This window comes from Argiope bruennichi, chromosome 6 (assembly GCF_947563725.1).
Source record: "Argiope bruennichi chromosome 6, qqArgBrue1.1, whole genome shotgun sequence".
Classification (NCBI taxonomy): domain Eukaryota; kingdom Metazoa; phylum Arthropoda; class Arachnida; order Araneae; family Araneidae; genus Argiope; species Argiope bruennichi.
The window spans coordinates 107,054,580-107,080,613 of NC_079156.1; the positions used below are offsets into that span (position 1 = coordinate 107,054,580).

At 29.4% G+C, this 26,034-nt stretch overlaps 1 protein-coding gene across 1 annotated transcript in view; it reads left to right on the plus strand.

The window, feature by feature from the left end:
- The window catches only part of LOC129971374 (phosphatidylinositol 4-kinase alpha-like), an 80,645-nt gene continuing 54,611 nt past the window's right edge, over positions 1–26,034 (plus strand). The window contains exons 1-15 of the mRNA XM_056085079.1: positions 1–339; positions 3,352–3,471; positions 4,315–4,408; positions 5,826–5,911; positions 7,206–7,296; positions 10,071–10,552; positions 13,074–13,139; positions 14,694–14,790; positions 16,596–16,805; positions 16,900–17,000; positions 19,005–19,258; positions 20,645–20,740; positions 20,845–21,031; positions 22,130–22,233; positions 23,480–23,639. Coding sequence (XP_055941054.1) covers positions 247–339; positions 3,352–3,471; positions 4,315–4,408; positions 5,826–5,911; positions 7,206–7,296; positions 10,071–10,552; positions 13,074–13,139; positions 14,694–14,790; positions 16,596–16,805; positions 16,900–17,000; positions 19,005–19,258; positions 20,645–20,740; positions 20,845–21,031; positions 22,130–22,233; positions 23,480–23,639 — 2,241 coding nt within the window. The 5' untranslated portion in view covers positions 1–246. The remainder of the gene's footprint in view (positions 340–3,351; positions 3,472–4,314; positions 4,409–5,825; positions 5,912–7,205; positions 7,297–10,070; positions 10,553–13,073; positions 13,140–14,693; positions 14,791–16,595; positions 16,806–16,899; positions 17,001–19,004; positions 19,259–20,644; positions 20,741–20,844; positions 21,032–22,129; positions 22,234–23,479; positions 23,640–26,034) is intronic.

The window sequence follows — 26,034 nt, forward strand, 5'->3', positions numbered from 1 at the left end:
TGATCCATATAAACAAAAACAAAAATCATCTGTTGGTTTCAACAACTTGTTTTAGGAAATGAAAATACACGCAAATATTTGTTAAACATAATTTTAATTATGAATTTCATAATCATAGTAAGGATTATTCTTTAAACACACTTCGTGTTGTAAACCTTGACATGAGAAGCAATGTGATCTTGTAGATTTTTTCCTCCTTCCTTGTATATTGTAAAAGTAAAGATATTAAGTATTCTATCTTTAAATATGGCCGGAGTGAGCAGTAAAGAATTCTATTTTAATGCTGTCCAACTTTTGGCTCGATCTCTTGCTTCGCTGAGACCTGCACCATGGGAAAAGGTTTGTAACTGTTAATATTCTCTTATCAGTAAAATTCGGAAATTGCATATTATAAAAAGAGAAAAGAAATATAACTTGTAAATACCAATAAAATGAAAATAGCAAAATGAAATAGTGTTGAATAGAAAGTATTTATACTAGCTAATAATTAATGTAATCTCTCTATAGAATCAATAAATAATTTTTCATGGTTTCATTGGTATTATGTTTGGTATTCTCGCCATAAGTTTCTTTGGTAAATTTGCGTGGGTCGAACTTATTTACTTAAAATTACTATACTTATATATTTATTTCAGAAACAGGAAGAAGGATTAAAATTTTGTTTTAATTATCTTATCAGATTCATTGAGCTTAAATATGGATTTAAAAAAAATCTAGTCTTGGCTGTTAAACATAATTGCCTCTTAATGTAATTGTGTTCATTTGTTTAAATTCTAGAAATGGATCCTTTATATAATCTTCAGTCATATGCTTCAATTGCATTTAAATATAGGGTTCTTAATATTTCCAATATTCTTTTATGCATATGAAATTAATTCAGATGACGACTTACGGCATAAATAAATCCACTGGTTAAGGAAATCTCTGAGATGTGACATAGGTCAAATATTTTTCCTGTCCTGTTTATATTCATTTACTTTTTCTTTTGAATTCAATGAGGAAGTAGTAATTTTAAATTCTACACATTTATAAAGGAATAAGGAAAATTTCTTTTTGAATGAATAATTAGATGTTAATATTTGCTTTGAAAGTTATTGTTTTATCTTATATATCTATATACAGATCTTCTAAGATTAATGAATAAGAAAAATTCTTTCCGAATAAATAATTAGATGTTTGCTTTGACAGTTATTGTTTTGTCTTATATATCTATATTTAGATCTTCTAAGATTATAAAACTAAAGTTCTGTGATAAATTTCAAATTATCATTTTGTATTTTTCTCTGTTATCAAAATAAAATTATCATATTTGTTTGTTTGATATGTATTATTATCATATTTATGTATGTAGAGAAGATAGTTTATTATCTATGAACATTTTTTTTTATTTAGCATTTGAAAATAAATTTTAGTAGATGTGATTTTTTTTTTATCTACAATTTTTAAAGTTGCAAATAAAAAATTTATTAATGCCAAAATTTTCTTTCTTCTTTTTTTAAGAATTTTTATTTATCATATTTTTTTGTATGCATAATATAACAAAATAATTTTTTTGATGATAACCAAGATTTTTTTTTTGTTGTAGTGATTTATACAATAATGCATTTGAATTCCAATGAAGGCAATGCCTATATTAATAAATATTTTTATGACAATTGAATCTTTTTCATCAAAGGCGAAATATAGTATTAAAATTTTTCAGGTTGCTTTGCATTATGACTTTTAGGAGATTTGAGATTTTTTAAAAAATTCTCATTGCAGAAAGTAGAATCATTATAATATTTTTTGCACATGTGAAAACTGTTTTATTAAAATCATAATTTTTTTATTATTTTTAAATCATGGATAAGAGTGTTTGTAAAGGAAGGAAGAAAAATTCAGCATGGATAATTTTTTAAAGAAAGTAAATTTTAATCACTTATTTTATTTTTTCTGTTTTTTGAAGAAAAGAATATATTTCCTTCTTTATTTTTTTTCTTTTTTAATTATTTTATTTCGTACATAATTTGATGTTATGACATCAGTTAGCTTTTTAAAAATCTTTTAAATTAATTACATATTTGAAACAAAAACATATACACATAGAAGATAAACCATTATATTATTATGATGTTAATTTAATAATAAAAATTAAGCAGTTTTAGAATTCAATGATTTGCTATGAAGGAAATGACATCAGTTTTTAAGTATAAATTATAGACCAGAAACAAAAAGTAAAATGATTTATATTTATGAAAAATAAAAGTCTTCTAGTCTGCAATTAATTTGATTCAGATCTTTAATATTTACAAATTACAGAGTATAAGCATTTGAAGAGTGTTTATCAGTTCGGATACTAAGCTTTGTATTTTGTATAACAATTGGACTGTTCTTTTAATAATAGCAATTATCATGTTTTTAAAATTGGAAATGAATTTTAATAAATTATTCATTTGCTATTCCTTAAAATGTCACGACTATTCTTCTTTTTAAGTTGAACTTTTAAATAATAAAACTAAACAAATTTTACTTTAAATTACATTGTTTTATTTGTTATTATTTTTAATTATAAAGTATTGCATCATTCTTGGTAAAGGTTAAAAAAATATTTTCTCCATTGAATGTTGGTAATTATGTGATTAATTTTTTGCTAATAAAATGATATGAAATGCTATTATTGTTTATCAAAGACTTAAATTATTTTGCAAGTATTGATCTTCCCTTCCCAATTATTAATCACACAGAAAAAATTTTTCGAACACATCTGACTTTTTAAAAATTAATCTCTGCATAGTTTAAAGATTTCCTTAAAAAAATCAAGATATTTAGAATTAATTTTAGATATCTCATTTGGTTCATTACAATACACAATAAAGATTTTTTTTTTTTTTTTTTTTTTTTTTTTTTTACAATTGTTATGTAGCACACCAGCATTATAAGTGTAAAAAAACCGAGTATAGTTTTTAAAAGATGAGTGAGAATGTGAATGATTTTAGCAAAGAGTGAAAACTTTTGATATACTTATTTTTAATACATTGAGATTTTGATAATATTTGCTTTTATGAGTATACATAAGTGTTTACTTGTAAAGTTTATTAATATTATGAGTATGCATAAGTGTTTACTTGTAATATTAATAAGTGTTTATTAATATTACAAGTATACATAAGTTTTTACTTGTAATATTAATTTACAAGTATACATAAGTGTTTATTTACAAAGTTTTACTTTGATATTAAATCACCTTGAAAGAAAGTAAAATTTAATGATTATTTAATATAAGGAAATTCAATATTTTTGGATATTTTAAAAATTTAAATTTCACATGCTAACTGAATTTGAAAACTTGTTGATTTTTTAAATTTTTTGAAGGTAAATCATCTTCTGAATATGTGTCCACAAGAATCAGCCCAAGGAATTTTTAAATTTGATCAACGAGGACAAGATGCTGTATTTGCATTGGGTATATTTTTTCTACAGTCAGGCTATCAGGTGAGTGTGTGCTTACTGATAGATTTCATATCTTTATTTATAGTTGTAATTTTTAATATTGAAATGATAAATATAGAAGTAATTTAATTAAATATCCAAATTAATTTATTGCATTTTTATTTTGTAGTAAATTATTATCATTACAAGTCAAATAATCTTATTCATGCAATTTATTTTGTTTGATTTTAAATCTTTGCATTGTACTAAATAAATTTATTTTTAATAATTAATATTTTAAATATTTCTATAGTTAAATATTTTTAAAAATTTCTTGAAATCTAAACATTTTTCTTTCCAGAAGAAGGAAAAGTATAAGAGATTTTTTTTAAAAACTAACTTAATATCAATACCTTGGTTTAAAAAAAATTTAAGTATATTTTTGTGTTGCTAAAATTTTTAATCAATATTCGTTTTAGAGGAATAAAGTAATTGAACTTAATATATATTTTTAATTTATGTATGATAGTTTCTTTAAAGTAAATTCATCTAAATTATTTTGCTAAATAGAAATTCAATAATATGTCAGATTTTTCTTCTGTATCTAGACTAAACTTATCTATACAAAAGTATTTAAATGATGGTAGATTTGGGACATGGTTTAAAGTCTTTATTTACCTAAAAAATTGATTTTTTGGAAGTATGTTATTTGAAAAGGCACAATAAATAAAAACTTAGACAATATAAATATGAATTTTTCCATTATTATTTCCTTGAAATTTTTTTTTTATCTTTGCTGTATTCCAGTTTTTTAAAAGCATTTCTTTCTTTCTTTATTTACTTAATCATTTACATATATTATTTATACACCCCTTCAAATTAAACACTCCGTTTCTTTTATTGCAGCATGTAGACCATATCTTTCCTTATCTTTTGAAACTTTTGAGAGGATTAGCTAAAGCTATCTGGGTTGAAGAAATACGTCTTCATGACAGTGATCGTAAGTTTTTTACTTCACTTAATTACTGTTTTTTATTTATGTATATTAAAAGTATTTTTAAATTATCTTTACATTTTGACATTATAGTATTGATTATATACATAATAAATTAGCATCATGACATTCAAACGATGTAATTTTATATTTCTTCATGATAAATATCAGTGAAATGACTGATTTTCGTGTGTATTAAAAAGATTTTGAAGCCTATTTATAAGAAATTACTTTACACATTCTCTGAGTCCTCAGTTCAGTAAGGGCCATGTTTTTTGTGTGTTTATAATTATTTTACTCTTTTTTGTTAATGCAGGCTATGTCTGAAATTGAAATAAGACACTTCCATAGTTTATACTATTTGTTTCCACTAATATTGTCCACATGTACAGCACACACACACGCACGCACAAGAGGGAAAGAGAGAATATAACTAGCAAGCAAAAAAAGAGAGAGAAAAAATATCAAGTGAAAATTGAAGGTAAACTGGAGTAAAGAAAAAAAGTGCAAAACACATATGAACCAAATGTGCAGATTGCTGCAATTTTAGAAACTCTGTGGAAATAAATTGAAAATCAATGTTAAAAGTGGAAGCAGAATGTGAAACCTGGCGAACGATACATTAATTTGCTTGTCAGGGAGGGAAATCAGCTTATAAATTAAGAATTATATCAGTGATAAGTGAAGAATTATACCTTCCATTATAGGTGGAGACAGTATCATTTAGCTTAATTATCCGATATTGTCTTCAAAAAGAGCTATATTCCCCTTTTGCAATCCACATTCTCCTGTTCATTTATCAGAAATGTTTAATATCCACTAATACACATTCATTGGTCGAACCATGACTCAAAACCTGAATAACATGCTTATAGTATCATTATAAGAGACGGCAAAGAGAGTATGAGAGTTCAGAGAGTTTTTATTCATTTGAGGTGAGAATTTTATTGGAAAAAAGTTGATCAATGTTTCTTTTAGACATAGGACATTCATGTGATATAGCAGCTTTGTATTAGACAGTTAAAGTTATAGTTATTATATGCAGAGAGATTTGAGAAAAACCAAATTCATATATCTGAAAATTAAAAGTATTTTAAAAGTTAGAATGTCAATGGATAGAAAAAGAATTAAAATGACAAGCATGAATAATTTGACTTTATTACACATATATATTGTTTCATTGGTAGTTTAAGGAAATATTTTATTTTGTGACACTTTATAAATGCTTGGTACTTCAAAAATAAATTTCCAATAGGACTAAATATACTTACTTTTCCTTCCCCCCTTTTTTTTGTCTGTCAAATGCTGTCAATGGAAATATTTTTTTATCATTATTAAGAGTGTAAAAAGAGAGTATGAATTTACTGAAAATTAACTGAGATTTACGTAAAATTAACTTAATTGTCTTTCTTCTTTCTTTTAGGTATTCCTGTCAGTGAGCGTTTTGCATTTTGTCTTAATACTTTGCTTTCTGATATTGCTTGCCTTTGTGAAAATTTGCGAGATGAAGTAAGTTTGTCTTTTTTTTCTTATTCATGTGTAGAATAAAAGATATTTAATGCCATAATTAAATATTTGAATTTTAAAGTTTATTTATTAATTGATACTTTATAAGTATTAATGTATAAATCTTTGAATTAATATCACTTAAGTAGAAATTGTAACTTGTATGGAAAAATAATCCAAATTAATATTGTTGCAGGGAATTTGAGTGATGGGTGTATGATTATCTACTATCAGCAAGCTTGATAGTAGGTAATGATATTTTATTTGACAGGAAGATGCAACATATGAGAAATAGAACTGAAACATATATAAGACAGCATTTGCAGAAATTAATGATGCACATGCAAACGGCAAACTGTTATTAAACAAGCAAAGCATATGGAATGCAATTAGACAACTCTCTGTGCAAATATACTTCAATTAGAGAATTTATTTCTAATCATTTTATACAGGTTTTTCAATTGTCAATCCAAGATCGAAAATCCAAGAATTTGGTTCTTAATAGATATCATTTTTTTTCAAACTTTTCTAATAGAAAAAGAAATTATGTTATTTAGTGCATCATTATTTATAAAATAAAATATTATTTTTTATTGTTAAAAGAAAATGTGCTGAAGTTGTCTGAAATCAAATGTTTATCTATTCTTTATTCATATGTATTGTTAATTAGATATGAGATTTTTTTTTTGTATCTTCTGATCAAAAATTTTAGTTTAGGTTTGAGCAGTAGTTCAGAAAGAAATTACAACAGAAATAGGAATTTACAGGGCAAGAGGCAATTTTACTATAATATGTGACTAGAAAATTTTATTTATTATTACCATTACTTTATCAAATAATTATTTTAAAGTTCATAGCAAAAAAAAAAAAAAAAAAAAAAACTTTTTTTGGAAATAAGAGGATTTTTTGATTGAATTGGATCCACTTTGGTTTTTTAAAAATCTGCTCATTTTTCATTGCAAGTTAAAGAAATCAGTTAGGAAGTTATTGATATTTATCTGAAAGTAATTGTATCTTTTTATGATTTTAATCAATGTGATTTTTCTAAATTGTAATAAATGCTTTGTGATTGTTGTTGTTTTTCATACTTGTTTAAGTTAACTTGTTGCTTATCGTACTTGTATATCTTTTGAGTATTTATTTGATTTAAAGTTCTTTTGAACTTTCTTTTTTCTTATTTTTTCTACATTATTCATTGTTTTTGTCACATTTAGCAGTAATGATTATTTGCCACTGATTAGCAATTAAAAGAATGCGAAATAAGAAGGTGTTTATTATATTTTATTTGTGTTTTTAGATTATTGCAGCACAAGTTGAACTTCTTGGAACCTTGGCCAATATTTGTAGGAACTATAAAGAAAAGGAATCAAAATCCATTGCTTCTAAAAGTATACTTTTATAAGTTATACCTACTCTTCCAACAATTTTTCTGCTTTTTTTTACATAATCAAATTTTAAATGATATAAACTTAATGTTCATTTAAAAATGATAATTCAATAAATTTTTAGAGTCAGGTGTAAAAATCCTAATAATTTAAAAAAGTAATAATGTATTTTATTAATTTATTGTTATATTTTTTCCCTTTTGCTTTATTTATTTGTTTTGTTCTAAAGGCAAAATAAAAGGATAGTAGCCACCGCCAGCGACTAGCTATTCATCTTGAATGTATATTTAAAATAATTAATATAACCAAAAAAAAATTTTAAAAAATCAGCTTTTACTTTTTGGGTTGGGGGAGTGATTCAAATGGTTATGATTTGATTTTGCTTATTTTATTTTATATAAAAGCCTAGTCCCTGAGATATGTCATCATTGGTCACTTTCCTATCAACAATTTCCATTTTTGAGAGAAAACTGGAAAAACTCTACTTCATTGTATATTCTCAATAAGAAGGAACCTTGGCAGAAACTCCCAGTCACAATCAAAGTCCTGATTTCATCAGTTTTTATTTCATGTGAAAGTTTATGGCAGATATATCATCAGTGGTCACTTGCTCACTACCATTGTCCAGTTTCAAGAGAGCTATATGAATTACATCTTATCACCACTAAAGAAGGCATTATTTTAAATTATGCTTGTTCAATAAAAATAGTATTTCCTTTAGTAAATTGTATTTGCAAAATTGAGAAATAACAAAATTGGTGAAATCAATCCAGTTCTTTAAGTTGGTAGTGCTGTCAAAGTTTTGTTTTGAGCTATCTAATGATAATGGAGGCGAATGGGGAAAGATGATCATTGATGACTTATCTATAGTCCACATGAAATGAAAATTGGCGAAATCATTGCTGTCACTAGTGCTGGAGGATTCAGTACAGATTTTTTCTTTAGGATGATGTATTGTAAATTAGTATTTTTCAATTTCTCTTGAAAATTGAGAGTAGCTGGAGGCAAGGATTATTGATAACGTATGTAGAAGTTATGAGATCTCATATGAAATAAAAAATATCGAATTAGTGATTGGAACTGGGGTACTGGTTTTTTGATAGGTTCTTGATTATTTTAACTATACAGAGTGTCCCAGGAATATTGAAAAAAACTTTAAGGGAAGGTAGGAGACATCACAAGGATTCAGATTTGCACAGCAACCCATGGTCGGAAACTTCGTTGGAAAGTATTATGGCAGGTATAAGAAACGAAGAGACACAAGATTGAGATCATCTGAAATATTTATTAGTCAAAGATATTACATATGTTGTGGTAGATGATTTGTGAAAATGTCACAAAAGTTTCCACCATTACTAGCGATGCATACGTTACACCGTTGGACCATGTATTGGCGGACTCACTGTAATATACCTTGATTTTGTTAGATATTCGCAGCAGCACCGATGATTCTTGCAACCAGATCTATTTCGGAATCTACAGGTGTTGCATGCATAGCACTTTTCAGTGCACCCCCTCCCCCCCCAAAGAAAGAAATCCTTGTTGCTTAAAGCAGGAGAGCGTGATGGCCTGGGAACCGGTCCACCACGCCCAATCCATTGATGACCTAACACTTGATTCAAATTCATCAGTTCCGTAAATCATCTGCCATAATGGGGAGGTGCCTCATCATGTTGAAACCACAATCGTCTGACATGTCGTGGCATAAGGTCAAGTAAGTTTAGTAGCACCTCTTATAAAAATATGAGATAATCTGCAGCTATAAGATGTGTTGGAAATAAATGAGGCCCGATTAAGAGGTTGCCAACTACTACAATCCAAATATGTACTAAAAAGCGATGTTGGGCAGCATGTGGTTTCGTCTGGCCATAAATGCGCATTGTGTTGGTGAACACACCATCTCGCGAGAAGTATGATGGTGTAGGCGGCGGCAACGTAAAACGTAGGATTGGAAATGCGCTTCTTGGCGACATTGGTCGAGATACCACCGTGGGGAGTAGTGATGGTATTCTTTGAAGATGGTATAGTTGTAAGCCTTCACTTTGCAAAACGCGATGAACCTCCAGATCCTCCAACGGCAGCAGTGACGGCTGGTACGCTGGTTCTCGGACTACTTCGAACGGTATCCAACACATTTTGTTCCATACTGGGCATTCGAATCACTAGTGGCTCGCCCTCACAATGCCTATTACCTCGTAATGATCCATATTCACACAAATTGTGATGCAAATTAGTAAACATCCGGCGGTCCGGTGCGTACCTTTTGTGATACAATCTTTTTACTGTTCATGCATTTCATTCCACCAATCCGTAAATTATCTATCAGCTAGGTGTTCGCAAAACGTTCCAACTCCTCTGCGGGCCATGACAACTTATATGACTACGACAATTCCTACAATACTCTTGTGAACAACGCCATCTAGCGCCGAACGAAGACGTTTCCTACCATGGGTTGCTATGCAAATCTAATTCCTTTTGATGTCCTCTATCTCCTCTTAAAGTTTGTCCCAACAATCCTGGGGCACCTTGTATAGGCATTGCTTTAATATGAAACTTTTTATTATTTGCTGCAATGATTTCATAGCAAAGTATTTAGATACTATTTTCGAAACAAATGTAATGAAAATTTTGAAATGTAGGATGTATTTAAAGTTTTGGCTTGGGGGCATAGAATTTTGGTTTGATCTGTATTCCCGCCGATAATTGTTTATAATCAAATTTGGAAAATGGAAAAAATTAACTAAAACTTTTCTAATGGGAATATTATTTTCTTTCAGTTACTCTGTGCAAATCAATTGTGCCTGTATTCATAGGAACAGCACGAGCTGTGGGCAGAGCCAGTAAAAACGGTCCACCTTTATTTTGCCGATTATTTCCGACCCTCACTCCAACTAATAACCATTCTCCGGAATCGCCAAAAATACACAAAGTTGCCAGCTCTAACTCCCTGAAGCAGCGTACTTTCCATAATTTCAGACCCATTCTGCACCGTTCCATGTCAGCCGTGTCTCGCAATGCATCCAGTAATGTGCTGACCAGTCAAGACTCTGGTGCTGACCTGTCTGCTATGGGTGGTAGCGGACTTTCCAGCAAGAGAGCTTCACTTTATAGTCAGTCATCTATGACTTATGACCCCACAGTTTATTATTTTTATAAGTTTGGGTCAAGTTTCGGCAAGCTCCCTGCTCTAGGTTTGCTGAAAGATGAAGAGCACTCGTTGATATTTTCTGTCAATCATCTACAAGCTGTTTTAGCCATTGTAAGTCTGGTTCTTTTCTCTGGCTTTTAATTTGAATTCAGATTTGTTTCTATTAATTTTTTAGTTTTTCGTTTAGAAAGAAAATATTGTAATCGTTAAAAAAAAAAAAAAAAAAAATATTGAATTCAATGTTTTGACGAATTTCCTCAGACCTCCTTGAAGCTGAAAAATACATTTTTGGCGCTATGATTATTTGTCTATGAACATGATAACTCAAAAACGTTTTGAGCTAGATGGCTGAAATTTGGCATATATAATTAGGATAAAATTTTTAGATTTCTATAAAATTTTGAGCGAAATCCATTCACAGGAAGTCTGTATCTTACTTTTCGAGTACAAATGAACTAGATAACTACAAAATGCAAAGAGATAAATTGATAAAATTTGGCACACAGGTTTAAAATCTAAAATATAGATAGTTATCAAATTTTGAACTAAATTCATCAAGTGATTGAGCGTCTGTCGACTTGTGTACATGCAACTCAATGACTTAAACGAATGAAATTTTTTATGTGATCTTATGACTACACTTATAGTTCTAAGTCAAATTTTGGTTTCAATATACCGGAAAAAGGCGCATAAAATACATACATGATACATGCTAGATTCACGCCAAAGGTAGAAAGGGATAGGACTTCTGTTATCCATGTGAGCAAGCTTCGGAGAGACCAAGTCCTTGGTATTTCATACATCAACAAACTGACATATAACATTAATGAAAATTAAAGACACAACATCATTTTTCACGTAAAAGATCGATACATTAACTTTTCTATTCATTAATATTGTTACAGAACGCCTGCGTATCTCCACTGTTTTCTTGCTTTAGCTGTACCCAATTACCAACTCACTACTATACGACTGGCTACTCCACACACAACTCGATGCTGCTTCAATATTTGTCTCGAAAACTCGGCGCATGGTACCTACTAATTCTCAATCCATTAATTGCTTGAGCTGAACTCAATGCTTGCGCTTCGCTGGACTGTTCCAACTAATTCGTCTTGGACTCACTTTACGACTAACTTCGGCTTGGACAGCCGGTCTTTTATAGGTTCTGGAGCAGGCCAGAGAAGGTTCTCGAACAATCAAGCATAACTCGCTCCCTAGTGGTCCTACCGCCAAAATTCCAGTACATTTTGTCGCCAAGCCTGGGAGCCATTGATTCGGCATTCCATCAGCATCTAATAGAGCCGATCGTAAAAAGGTTTTTCCTACGATGAAACTAACTGTGCTAGGAAGCAACATTACAGATTCGCATCAGTATTAAAGAAACTTCTTTCAATTTTAAAATTTAATCAAGTCATTACAGAACATGGATCCTTAGTGACTAATCGGTTCGTCATAATTTCTCTTTGATCATTGGATCTGTAGAGTCCAAGATAATCCAGATCATCGCGTTATTGTCTTGTCTTATAACAAAAATCTTTCATTTCATTAAGGTTATCATAGGAAACTTATCGCCCAAATGCCAAAATAATGTTCAAAATAAAAGGTCTGTGATTCGTATAATGATTAGGAATCTTTGCAAGAATCAATGCATGATATTATCTTTGATTAAGAATGACTTAAAATGTCTTCATTAACCAGTAAGACATTAATTGTGGATTTTTGTTCTATATATTATATGCTGACTTTTCTTTTTCTTTTTTTCCCTCCAAATTATATCCTTGATTGTTTTTAACTCCTAGAAGGTGTTGATTTACGATAAAGCTTATAAATTCATTTTTTTTCACCTAGTTGTTTAGTAATAATAATAAGCTTTATGGTAATTATGAAACTTTATTATGATAATTTCTTTTGGACAATTTCTAATGGAGTATTTCTAAAGCTTTATATTTTATAAATTTTTTATTTTTTTTTACTGTTGTCTAGTTTATGTAACATCCAGGATTGTATTTCCAAAATAAATAATTTAAAAAGGATTAAAATGTTATGTCTTCATATATTAAAGTGAATTCAATGAATTATCTAAAATGTATGAATAACTTTTAAATTATTTATAAAATGATTTATGATATTTCAGAAATGGAATAGTTTAACTGTAGTTATTATAAACTAAAAGCATGTTTAAAGTTTGAAAAAAAATTTTTTTTTTCCTTTCTGCTTTATTTTATTGAATTGGCTCAAAAATAAAATACACCATTTTGTAGACAGATTATAGTAAATTGTTCTACAAAGTCTTAGAGCTCCAAGAATGTCAGAATTATCATGTTTTTTTTCTTATTTTGAAAATTTATACTATCATTCATCAGCATAAATAATGATTATGTAATAATTTTTATTATTAATTAAATGACAATATGAAAAGAATTCTATCAAATACATTGTTTTTTTTCTCACATGGTTGCTATTTAAAAATGAGCGAAAATATGGCTATTACCATAACATGTGAAAATGAATATTTTTTTTAAGTTTAGCCTTATGAATACTTATATAAATTATAATAGTTTTAATATAGTGAACATTCATTTCATATCTGTTGCACTGTAATGATTTTAATACATTTCTTTTAAACTAGGCTAAAAAGCTGCTAACCAAAGATTTGTTAGAATATTTAGATGAACAGGCTTCTGAAATTTACAACGTAAGTACATGCATTAATTTTTTTTTTCTGTACACAATCTCATAATTTCAGGATGAAATTCTTATAGTACAATGCCGTGTAATTTAAAAAAAAAGTATTATATTTATTTCTTTTGTTTTCTCTATCTTTGAATTCTTTGTTTATCAAAGTATTCTAAAGATTTCTTAAAGGTATGCCGAAGTCTCTATTTGAGCAAACTTTCATCAGATTTGAATAATGTAATGTCTCGAATATGGATTTCTATATTTTTTTTTCTTCTTAACTCGGCTTTGTTGTTCAATTAAGGGGGAGAGTCAAAAAGTAAAAGGACATTTGAGGAAAGGTGCATTTATTCTGATATAAACGGAAATATACATTCCACATAGCCAACCAGGACTTCAACTCACGTTTCCCAACGTTTCACAAATTTTTCGGTTTTATCTGTAATCAATTTAGCACCATATCAACGTCTTTTTCATCGATTGCAAATCTTCCACTTAGCGCTTTCTTCAGTGGTCCAAACAAAATCGCTTGGAGCCAGATCTGAACTATATGGCGGTGTTCCAGCACTTCGAATACCAATTTGAGTTCATTATTGTTTCGTCCGTCTGTTGGGCAGAATGTGGCCGAGTATTGACTTATTGCAGGAGGACATCTTTTCGCAGTTTTCTACTACACATTGCTTCGTCTGCTTTCCATCACCATAACCTTAACGACTTTCAAATTGTCCTCAGTGGTTGATACCGATGGCCTGCCCGATAAATCGTCATCTAATAAAGAAGTTCTTCACTTTCTGAAGCGCTCTATCCATTCGTAGATCATGCTTCTCAATAAACATATGTCACCATGCGCTTGCATTCGACGAATAATTTTCGCAAGTTTAACACTTTTCGCAAACAAAAAAGGAATTACTGCCCTCATTTCTTCCTTGGTGCAGATTGGCAATGGAGTTGCTATACTTAACGGTTTGCAACATCCCCAACGACTAACGCGACTGAATAAATGTGTTGCCGACTACACCAATTCAGCGTTGGATACTAGCAGTGTTATTAAACCCTGGAAAGAGAAATTGGAAAAGTTCTTTTACTTTGTGACTTTCCTTAGAACGTTTTCGAACTTCCAATAATATTTTATAATAAGTTTTCTTTTTTCAATTTTTTTTCTTCTTTTTCCTTTTTTTCATTCTTATTTGATAGTTAATGAAAATTCCTTTCTCATTAATTAAACATTAAATGAGTATTAGACTGAAATCAGAATAAGATTTGTAGATTAAATGAAGAATCAGATGCAACAATACAGCTTCGATTTCTTAGAAATTTTTTACTTTCTACGCTTCTGTAAAAGTTTATTTTTAAATTCTGGTGAAATTTTTTAAAATGAACCAAAGTTCTTTTCTTTTCAACAATTTCTTATTTTATATTGATTTGTATTAAAAATATGATTCAATAGTAATATTAATCAATAGTAATAGTAATAGTAATCAGTCTAAAGTTAAATGCGGTATTGTAATAAAAGTAGTATTTTTAAGACTTTAAGAATATATATATATTTTTGAATTTTTTTTTGTTATTTCAGTCAGGGCAATTGAAGATATTCCCTTACAAGACATTTAGTGAGACAATTAATTTGGTTCTTGTGTGTTTGCTCCGAGAATTACTCCAACCTCAACAAAGTGAGTTAAATTTTTTTTTTAAGTTTAATATTATTTATTATATTTTATTTTCACTTCTTTGTTATTTCTTTGCTCTTTTGTACTTTCTTATTTGGCTAAAGTAAAAAGGAGAAAAGTTTTTATTTTGCCAATTACTTTATATACAAAGATACAATTAATCATTACAAAGGATTACAGATGGCAGTCAATATATTAATATAAAATTTAATTAAATTTTGTTTCGATGCATAGGACGCTACCTAATTATTATTAGGTTTATAATCTTCATAATAATTAATTATAAATTATTTACTGAAAAGCAGAAAATAAACAAATTAAATAATTTAACTTTTTAGTGTATTAATAATCATGTGTTTTTACTTCCTGTTTATGAACCGGAAGTATTGTAATCGACAAGAATTTCAATTACGAGATTTTGATGAGTTTTTGCGTTTTACAGTTTAGACCACGTTCACCTGAGTTCGCAAATAATAAATTCTTGGATCTATGCCTATCTCTAAATGCGATAACTCAAAAACGTACTGAACAAGAAGGATGAGATTTGGTGTGGGGCCGCAAAACAAAAATCGTAAATTTTCAAAAAAAAAAAAAAAAAAAAAAAAAAAAAAAAAGTAAATTTTATTGAAGAGAATTTTGTCTGTCTGTGTGCTAGTCTGTCTGTGTAAATCTAGTAAATAAAAAAAGCGGAAAGGTAGATAGATGAAATTTGTTATATAATTTTATCATCAAAACACTTACATCTCTATTAAATTTTAGCCCAAATCCCTCTGAGAAGTAACTACCTGTCTCCTCGTTTATTTGTATTTGTGTAAAAGTGTTGATTCAAAAAGGCATCGATTTAGATAGATGGAATTCATTTTTTAAAATTAAAATTATAGATATGTATTCATATTTGGACCCAGTTTGTCGAAAGAAGGTAGCCAGAATTCATGCTTAGTTCCTACTTTACGCTACTAAACACAAATCATATTAAACACTACATATTAAATTGCAGCCGTCAAAAATCGTGTGTGTGTGTTGGAGGGACTCGATCTTACGGTAACCTTGAAGGGTTTACTGCTTTCCCCCCACTTCCAGTCGCATGATATAATCAGAGGATGCAGATAAAACCAAAAAAGTTGATGTATTGTTTAAGTATATAAGAAAACTGAGGGATCGCTAGTTTTAAACATGTTTTAATAAACAATTTATAAAATTTTCATTTACTGTTTTAAGTATAGTAGTATAGCGAGGGGAGGGGGAGGAGGGGTGGCAAGAGAAGTGTAGATGCCCCGGTGCCATGGAAACAAAACATCTGTACATTTCTATCACTTTTTAAAGCGATATAAAGGTACGCTTTAAAAATGTGGCTAATTATGCTGGAAAAGAATAATAATTATATCATGCTTGAGGCACTGTCACTTGTAATTGCCACTGATGGTGACTAGAGGCGAAAAAATCATATTGTGCTACAAGTGCTATTTTTCTTGTGGGCCGCGGTGGCCTGGTGGTAAAGTCTGGGCTCGTGAGACGTAGGGTTTCAGGTTCGAGACGATTCCACCAAAGAATCGCCATGTAAGGGGGTCTGTTGCACGTTAAATCCGTTAGAGTCAAACGTTCTCCCGCTGGTGTGCCAACTCAGATGTCGTTGTCGTCATCTGACCGCGGTTCAAAATTACGAGGTTCGTCCTAAAATAGCCCTAATGTTGCTTTACAACGGGACGTTAATTAAACTAAACTAGCTATTTTTCTTCTACGCCACTATATAGTTTTTTTTTTCAATTTTTAATGTATATATTGCTAAGATTTCTCCTTTTTGTAATCAGATCTACCTACACCTTTCACGAAAGATGTTCAAGAATTTGTAAAAGGACTATTCCTTTCCGGTCAAACAGAACTTCAGACTCGACAGCATGACGCAAGTGAGAGGGAGGACAAAGAATCTAATTTTACTGTGGTTAATAAGTTCAAGGTTAATGTCCAGGCAAATGCAGCGTGTGTAGATTTGCTTGTATGGGCTGTGGCCGACGATATAGGTAAGTCATAAATCATTATTATTATTATTATTTTTGTAAAAATCTTTCGTGTTTTCTTCACATCCCAATCAATGCTTATTTCATTATTTTTCAGGGGCAGACAGTCTTTGTGTACGTCTACAAGAAAAAATTCATTCCTCTCATTCAGCTAAAATAGCTCTGGCTCACATGCCATTATTGATGGTGTGTTTAGAGGTAGGAAAATCAGCTTTAGTGCTTCTAAAATAAATTTGGAAAATCAATACAATACACCACTATTTTTACTTTTTCTAAAATAAATTTAGGAAATAAATACAATACAGCACCATTTTTACTTCTAAAATAAATTTAGGAAATAAATACAATACAGCATCATTTTTACCTCTTCTAAAATAAATTTGGAAAGTAAATACAATGTAGCACCATCTTTACTTCTAAAATAAATTTGGAAGATAAAATATAATACAGCAACATTTGTACTTCTTAAATAAATTTAGGAAATAAATACAATATAGTGCCATTTTTACTTCTCTCAAAGAAATAATGTTAAACATCATATAATGAATCGCCATATACTGAGAATTTTAATAATCAACTTTTATTACTGCATATTTAATTATGTTAATAAGCAAACTAATTTTGAAGTATAATATTTAAATTTTAAGATGATGCCAATATATTACTGCATAGTATTGAAAGCAGTAGTTAAGTTTTAAAATTAAACATTTAAAAGCAAGAAAATCTTTAATAATCGTCCGATGTGTTGAATATCTCTGAGTATTACGCACAATAAAAGGAACCGAATTAAATGAATGTATTAAAAAAAAAAAGATATTCATTTTGAAAAATAAAGTAAGTCCAAAACCTTTAAGAAATGTGGAACGGTTTGTCACATTATTCTTAGCAATCGTTTAAATTATTTAAATACTTGGGAATCAAAGTATATTATTCTCCTTGCTTTTGATGGAAAGTTTCTCAGCTTATAGGTTTTTCCCAAAAAATAATTACTATAACCTAGAATTTGTGAATTTAAAAAAAAAGGGGGGGGCGTCCGTATATCTGAAAGTTATGTCCTTTGCATCATGTAAACGAAATATTTTCTCTTTGAATGGTGTATATAAATGATAAATGTATAAACACTGCTTTACAAAATATTAATGGATTAGGAAGAAAGTATCTTATTTTTTATGGATTAAGAAGAAACGGTTTAAAATGACTGTTCTACAAATTAATTTAATTACTTGTTAACTTGTTGGCAGCAAAATTACTTAAGTCCGTATGTTTAGAAAAATTAAAATTTAATTCCAAATAGTATATTTGTGTCCATGAGTCCATGATATATATATATATATATATATATATATATATATATATATATATATATATATATATATATTATGAAAATCACACAATATTGGAAAAATTTATAAGTCATGAATCATTGGTGTCTGTAATCAAAAACAAGATTGTTTCAATCATCAGATTATCTTGCATTTCATTTCCCATTAATAAATTACTTTAACATTTGTGTTTAGGGAAAAAATTTTGCAGTTTCTGCATAAAATAGCCATTTCTAAAAAATTGTAAATTGGGATAAACAGCATTTACTTTATTACTTCATGTGCTCATGTTTTTCATGATAGAAAAACCTACAATTGAAATATTCATTTTTTTATATCAACTTGAAAATTTATGTCTTTAAATCTGGAATATAATCTGTTATGTATCACGTTCCTTTATTTAAAATAATGAGTAAAAGATTTACCTTATGTAAATTTCGATTTTTTTTAATTTGAAACTTGTTTATAGATCTCAATTACTTACAGAAGCAAATTGGAAGAATCTGAAAATGTGTTTATGTTTTTTTTAAAGCTTTTAGGGCTTAGATATTAAAGCTTTTAGATATTTTGCATAAAAGAATTAAAAGGCTTTTTATAAACCATTTAAATGTTAAAACCTGGAATCGACAAAAATTTTTAAGTAGTTTTAAAATTTTTGATGTTTTTTCTAATTAAATGTAAGATTCGGATCATAATTTCTAAATAAAAAAAATACTTTCAAAATTATTTAGTTTCAAAATACAAAAACGGTTAGAAAAATAAAACTATTAAAGTTTTTGTTAAGTCATTTTTTTGTTCTTTTCTTTGTAATTTGGAATGGTAATTCTGTATGATGTGTTATATGAGTTATTGTCACTTAGCACATAATTTTTTGTTGCAGGGTTTGGGCCAGTTAGCTGAAAAATTTCCTAGCATAGCTCATAGTTGTATAGATGCACTCAGAGACTTTCTAGTCAACCCTTCACCCATTCTTCTTAGACTTAATCGGCAATCAACCGACCACCATGTCAGAAGTGCTAACTTGAGTATAATGGTTACTTCAGAGAGCCCGTCAACTACCTATTCTGCAACCACAACTAGTTCGGGGACGGCATTTGAAATATTGCGTGATACTGCTATCGAAAATTTGTGCAGGTAATTTAAAATCCCCATCTTATTGTTTTTATTTAAAATCTGTAGGCTTGTACAGTCAACAACAACAACAACAACAACAAAAATTGAGCACCTGTGTAACTTTTTTTATTTATTGTCGCATCTGCACAAAATTGGTGTCGATGAAATTAGCTCGAGATGACAGGTTTTTTATTCCAACCGACGAACTGACTAACCGAGTTAATTAACATGGTTAATTGACTACTACCTCGAAATTTTTCCATTACGGAAATCGAGATTTTTAGCCGACTCGATTTATCAGCTTGTAATTAACTTCTAAATAAAATGTAATGAAATTCTGATGATAATTTCGAGAGTTATAGGGTTTTGAAAAATGTCGCTTCCAATGTTAAATGAAATTTTTGCACTTTCAAACGATAGCTGGGAAACTATTATTGTAGCAGTTGCATTACTCTTATCTTCTTTTTTGGATACTAGATGGTGATGCCTGATTAGGCCATCCCATATGTCATCCCATAGTGCATTGCGATTGTAATTAGAATGAGATGTGACGCTGAACTGTGAAGCCGCGCGCGTGAATGTCTTGTCTTTGTGTTTGTGTTTGTTTCGTGTGTGAATGTGATTATTAAAAGAAATGTTCCTAAAAACATTCGTCCTGTTGCTTCCTGCATGGATCATAATAGTCTACATACCACCACATTATATATTTTCAAAACTTTTTCGCTCACTAAAAAAAACATCATTTTTTATTAAATTATGAAATAAACACATAAATAATTCAAATTTAATATTTTTTATGAATTTTTAAACATGAAGGTGGAAAAAAATGAATTGTAACATAGTAAAATTTTTACATGAGTGCAAAATTGACATGCTAATATGTCCGTATACAAAAAATTGTGCACATATCTCTAATAGTTTTTGTTTGTTTGTGCGGTTTATTGGCGGAAGAGCCACTAATAGTTTTTGAAATACAGACAAAAATTGTAAAATTAAGCAGTCGATATGCAACGCTCACTTTTTAAGGGACTTTCATTTTTTAATAAATAAAATTATTATCTGTAAGAAATGACAAACTGCTTTCCTTAAAACTATTCATTAAATCCATTATTAATTATTTATTAAATCCATTATTAATTATTTATTAAATCCATTATTAATTATTTATTAAATCCATTATTAATTATTTATTAAATCCATTATTAATTATTTGTTTTAAACCTTTATTAATTATTTAGATTTTTTATGATTCAGCTTTATGTTTAAATATTTTAAATATTCTATTACTAAATTTGAACTCTTATTAATAAAAAAAAATCAGTTTAATGTATAAAAAAAACTAATTAAATCTCTTAATAAAATTTTTTATTTATCCTTTTACCAACAAAGTTTTGAATTCTTTTTCAGAGCTCTTAAGGCAGGACTGGCTAATGATACTCACTGTGTACAAGCATTTCTAGCATCCGTTTCCAATAGACTTTATCAAGCCGAAAAAAGTGACATGTAAGTCAATTTTTTTTCCCCATAATTATTCAACAGAACTATTCATTATTCGATTTTTTTCAAGCCAGCTGTGTTATTAAATTTGATGGATTTTTTTTATTCAGGGAATCAACTCTTGTATCTACCAATACAATTGTTGCTCTGGGGCATGTTGCCGTGGCATTAAAGAATACACCTCGAACTATGGAATCCATACTTCAGTTTTTTCAACAAAGATTCTGTCAGCCACCTTCTAGGTTAGACTCTCTTATTGTGGATCAGCTTGGATGCATGATCATTGCTAAAGGCGATGTAAGTTTGAACTTTCACCACATATTTGATATTACTTTCTGGTATCATAATATAGAAAAAGCATAGTAATCGTCAAAAAATTTGAATATGAGAATTTGACTAATCTCCACGTTTTAGATCTCCTTGAATTAGAAAACACATTTTTTGGAAAATGTCCGTCTGTCTGTCTGTGACAAAGATAACTCAAAAACGCTTGGAGCTAGACGGATGAAATTTAGTAAATGGTCTTTACAACAAATTTGTAGATTTCTGTCGAATTTTGAGCAAAAACCATTTAGTGGAAATCTGTTAGTCTGTCCGGTTGTTCGAATATAAGCTAACACGTTAACCACAAAACGAAGAAAACGGTATAAATAAAATTCGGTACTCATACTTAACATCATTAGTGATGAAATTTTGAGCCAAATTCGAGAAGAAGTTGACTGTCTGTCGGTCTGTTTTCTCAGAAACATGTAAACGCGTTAACTTAAAAATGCAATGATTTAAATAAATCAAATTTAGTCATATTGTGACTACAAATACAGTTTAGTGTCAAATTTTTGTTTCAATCTATTGAGAAAAACGCATTTAAAACAGAAATTCTTTTTTTCGAATACCATTAATCATTTGCCAGGGACTAAAACTGTTGAAAAATGATTTTCTTCACATTATTATGGAGCCTACAATTGTCATATGCGAATGTCTGGTATACTTTTACCGAATAGTCTTGATATTCATGGCTTTTCCTAAGTTTCACACAATTTTAAATTAGAGGAAGAGGACCAATGCCTATATTTGAGAATATGCGAGACAGTTTCGGAGAGATAACTCTTGCTGATTTTTATTATGCTGTTAGTGCATTTATAAAATTTAATTAAATATGATTATTTGTACCAGGAAATGTAGGAAAATTTATATTTCGTAATTTCAGTGTATTGACACAAACAACATATAAAAGAATTGCTTACTTCAGATGAAACATTTTTCCGGCTAGAAATAAGATGCTTATGTCTAACGGATTGGAAATTAACTTTTAGGCTATGTTTAAATTTGGCTAATTTATCTAAAATTTTATCTTAGGATTTGTTGTTTTCATATATGTTAATTAATTTATTTCAGCTTCATGTGCATGAAGAAGTGATGAAGATGTTTACCATGATTACTGTAGAATCCAGCTCTGCATATAATGTTGGAAGTGCTGATGGAAGAAAGCAGGGCTATAGGTATGTTTCAAAAAAGTAATTTATTTTAAATCGGAAACGTATTTGCTGAGTAATAGTGTCCTGATCCGGATTAAGCCTTTTATGAGCCCTTTAGCGATACAAAACTTGGGGCCACTTTTCCCCTGTAAACTTCTGGTGTGGTGTGGAAGTTTGGAGAGAGGGGTGCCAGATCAGGTGTCGGCCTCGTCATCTAATCATGATTCAAAATTACGAGGTCTGTCCCAAAATAGCCCTAGTGCTGCTTTAAAGCGGGGCATAAAACTAAACAGAATCTCCTGTAAACTTTCAAAATCAATTTTTTTTCACGATTTTAATTTAATTTTTACGTAAGTAGTTTAAAATTTTGATAGTCTGATATCATTAAGCGTTTTCCTGTAGATCCTTTTCTAAAAAATTTGGTTTCAGTATATCGCATACAAAAAAATGCACAATTGAAGTTTAAAAGTAATTTTAAAAAATAGTTTTAAAAGATGAAAAACTTTGATTAAAACAATCTAAATAATATTTGATTATAAAGCGGGCATTTTTTAAATTATAAAACATCACATTTATTGTAAAATTTGCTAATGGTAATTAATTAATTAATTAAATATTTCTAGAATAATGTTTCAAAATTATTCAAACTGTCTTGATTTTAATTCGAGTAAGTTTGATTATGCTGCCTTTATAATTAAATAAAATTATAAAATTAAACAGCTTTCAAAAATCTCAAAAACCATTGTCACAAAGATGTAAAAAACCCTCAAACAAGTAGATTTATTAGAACGAAGCAACTCATAACAGCACGAGATTGAGAACTTACCCATCCTTGATGGGGCTCAGCTTTTATACATTTATAGAACGTTCGAGAACAATCCAATCTGAATATTTAAGAAAGATCTAGAACTTTCCAGATCTTAAATGAACAATAAATGCATTTTAAATAAAAGAATTCCAGTCTTTGGATAAAATATTGTGGTTGGAATTCGAACCATGGACCAGCCAATCAGAGGAATGAGACGCTTTGCAAATTGAGCCACTGTGACTGCTAGTTATTCTGATTTATGCGGCAATATTGAGGGCGTGAGCCACATAGGCAATTGCCTATTTTGTCATTTAATAGCATGGTCCTGAAAAAACTCTTATAGAATTACATGATTAATTCAAATAACTTATTGGAGAAGTAATAATTTTGAACTTATTTCAGCTTAGTAAAATTCATTTTAGAACATTATAAAAGATAGTTTGAAGAGTCTTTTTCCATTAGGCATGTGTCCTTATCTGTTATCAATGCGCTGGCCAACATTGCGGCTGATTTAGAAGGGGAGGCTGAACTGAACGAACTTTTGGTACGACTTCTTGAATTATTTGTGCAACTTGGGTTGGAAGGTAAACGGGCCAGTGAAAGAGCTCCAGCTGCTTTCAAAGTAAGTTTATATTCTATTCAAATTTTAATAAAAACATAAAATTATTTCAGAATACCAGGAGAAGTTGTAATAACCAAAATATTTGACTTCGAGATTTTGGTCAAATTTCACATTTTAAACCTACCTAAATAAGGGTTGTGTATTTAAATCTATCTTTTAGATAACGTAAAGAGTGTTGAGCTAAGATAATGAAATTTGGTATTTGTTCCAAGCAGAATATTTGTTTCAAAGTTTTTACTTTCTTGTATACGTAATAAAGAGAAAATATTGTAATCGTCAAAAAATTCAAACGCGAAATTTTGATAAATCTTAGCGTTTTTTTTTTTTTTTTTTTTTTTTTTTTTTTTCCCCTTCCTGAGTTTGAAAAACATTCGAACATTTTTTGGAAAATATCCGTTTGTATGCAACAAAAATAATTCAAAAACGCTTTGAGCTAGATGAATGAAATTTGGTATTCACAAAACTTGTATACCAAATTTGTAAATTTTTATCGAATGAACTCCGTTTAAAGGAAGTCTGTCTGTTCAGCAGTGCAAATATAACACGATAACTACAAAAGAGAGAGAGAGAGAGAGAGAGAGAGAGAACCAAATATATAAAATCTGTGACACAGATTTAATATCTATAGTGTAGACAACTATCAAATTTCAAGCCAAATCTAACAAGGGATTGTCTGTCTGTCGGTCTGTACTTTCAGAAATATGTAAACGTAATAACTCAAAAATGCAATGACTTAAATATATCAAATTTGGTATGCGATTTTGTGGCTATAAATGTAGTTTTGTATTAGATTTTTTTTTTTTTCTCAATCAGCTGAGAAAATCGTGTCTAAGACACAAATTCAATTTTCAAATACGATTAACCGCATGCCAAGGTTTAATCGACAAAAAGAAAAAAAAAAATTCGCCAATTATCGCGCAATGGAATCGGTAAAATTACTAAATTCTCGCCAAAAGTTATTATTTCGTAATTATTGTACGCTAATGACATGAAGGCTTTCTCTGGGTTAACATGGTTATGAGATAGTATATTAAAAAATTTAGGATACCACTCCCTCTAGTCGCGCCAGTCCATATTTTTGTTTGCAACGCAGAATTTATACACTTCTATCAAATTTTTATGGAAATAAGTTCACGGGAATTCTGCCTGTCTGTGTGTATGGGAATGTGATATCTAAAAAAATCTCAAAGAGTTGAAGGAAATGTGGACTATAATATTATTAGCTTTATTATTATTAGTTTTATAGATAGGTTTTTATGGATATTTTATAGATATGTATTAAAATTTGGGCCAAATTTATCTAGAATTGATCGTCTACCTTTTCATGTATATATAAATGCGAATAACTTTAATATGCAATATCTTAAATAGGGTCACGGTGGCCTAGTGGTCAGGTCTTGGCTTTGGAACCGGAGGGTTGCAGGTTCGTAACCTGATTCCACCGAAGAATCGGCGTGTAAGCGGGGCTGGTGCACGTTAAATCCGTCTGGGCCAAACGTGCTCCCACTGATTTGGTGTGGAGAGAGGATAGCTAGTTCAGATGTCGTCCTCGTCTTCTGACCGAGGTTCAAAATTACGTGGTTTGTCCCAAAATGGCACTAGTGTTGTTTTAAAACGAGACGTTAATATAACTAAACAAACAAACAAGCAATATCTTAAATAAATGTAGGCTGCCTGTGATCTAGTTGTCTAGGTTTCGAAATCTGATTTCACTGAAGAACGCTCTGTAAGCAGTCCTGGTGCATGCTAAATCTGTCAAGCACAGATTTCCACCTGATGTTGTCAACTCCTTTTTAACATAAATTGTCTATATAATGAAATGCATAATATTCTTGATTATTAATGCTGTATATATTATGTATCGTGCTAAATATCATTTGCCTTTATCAAAAAAAAAAAAAAAAAAAAAAAAACATAGAAAGACTTTGGATGAGAAAATCATTGCCATGTCGTATTGATAAAAAAAAAAATTTGGATTAATTTTTTGGATAACTAGGGAGCTTGCTTTTTATTCAAGAACTATTCTTCTTTTACTAATACTCCATTATTTTTAGTATCTACTAATACACATATACATCAGGCTGTAAATCCTATTCTTGGAAGTTTAAGCAAAATGCTCTGATCAAAATCAAAATGTCACAGTGAAACTGTTGACTTTTCAATCTTTGGCAAAGAAAAATATAAACACAGCAAATTTTACATCTTTATCCATTCCCCAACACACATACATGCATAGAAAAAGAAAGGGGGGGGGTTGACAGCAATTTAAATGTAACAATTATCTCATTAAATTGCTGAGAATCGCCAGAAAGTTAATGTGAAAAGATGTAATGGAAATACAAAATACATTGATTTTTAATAATTTTAAATAAAGTGTGAAGCATCTTCATCGACA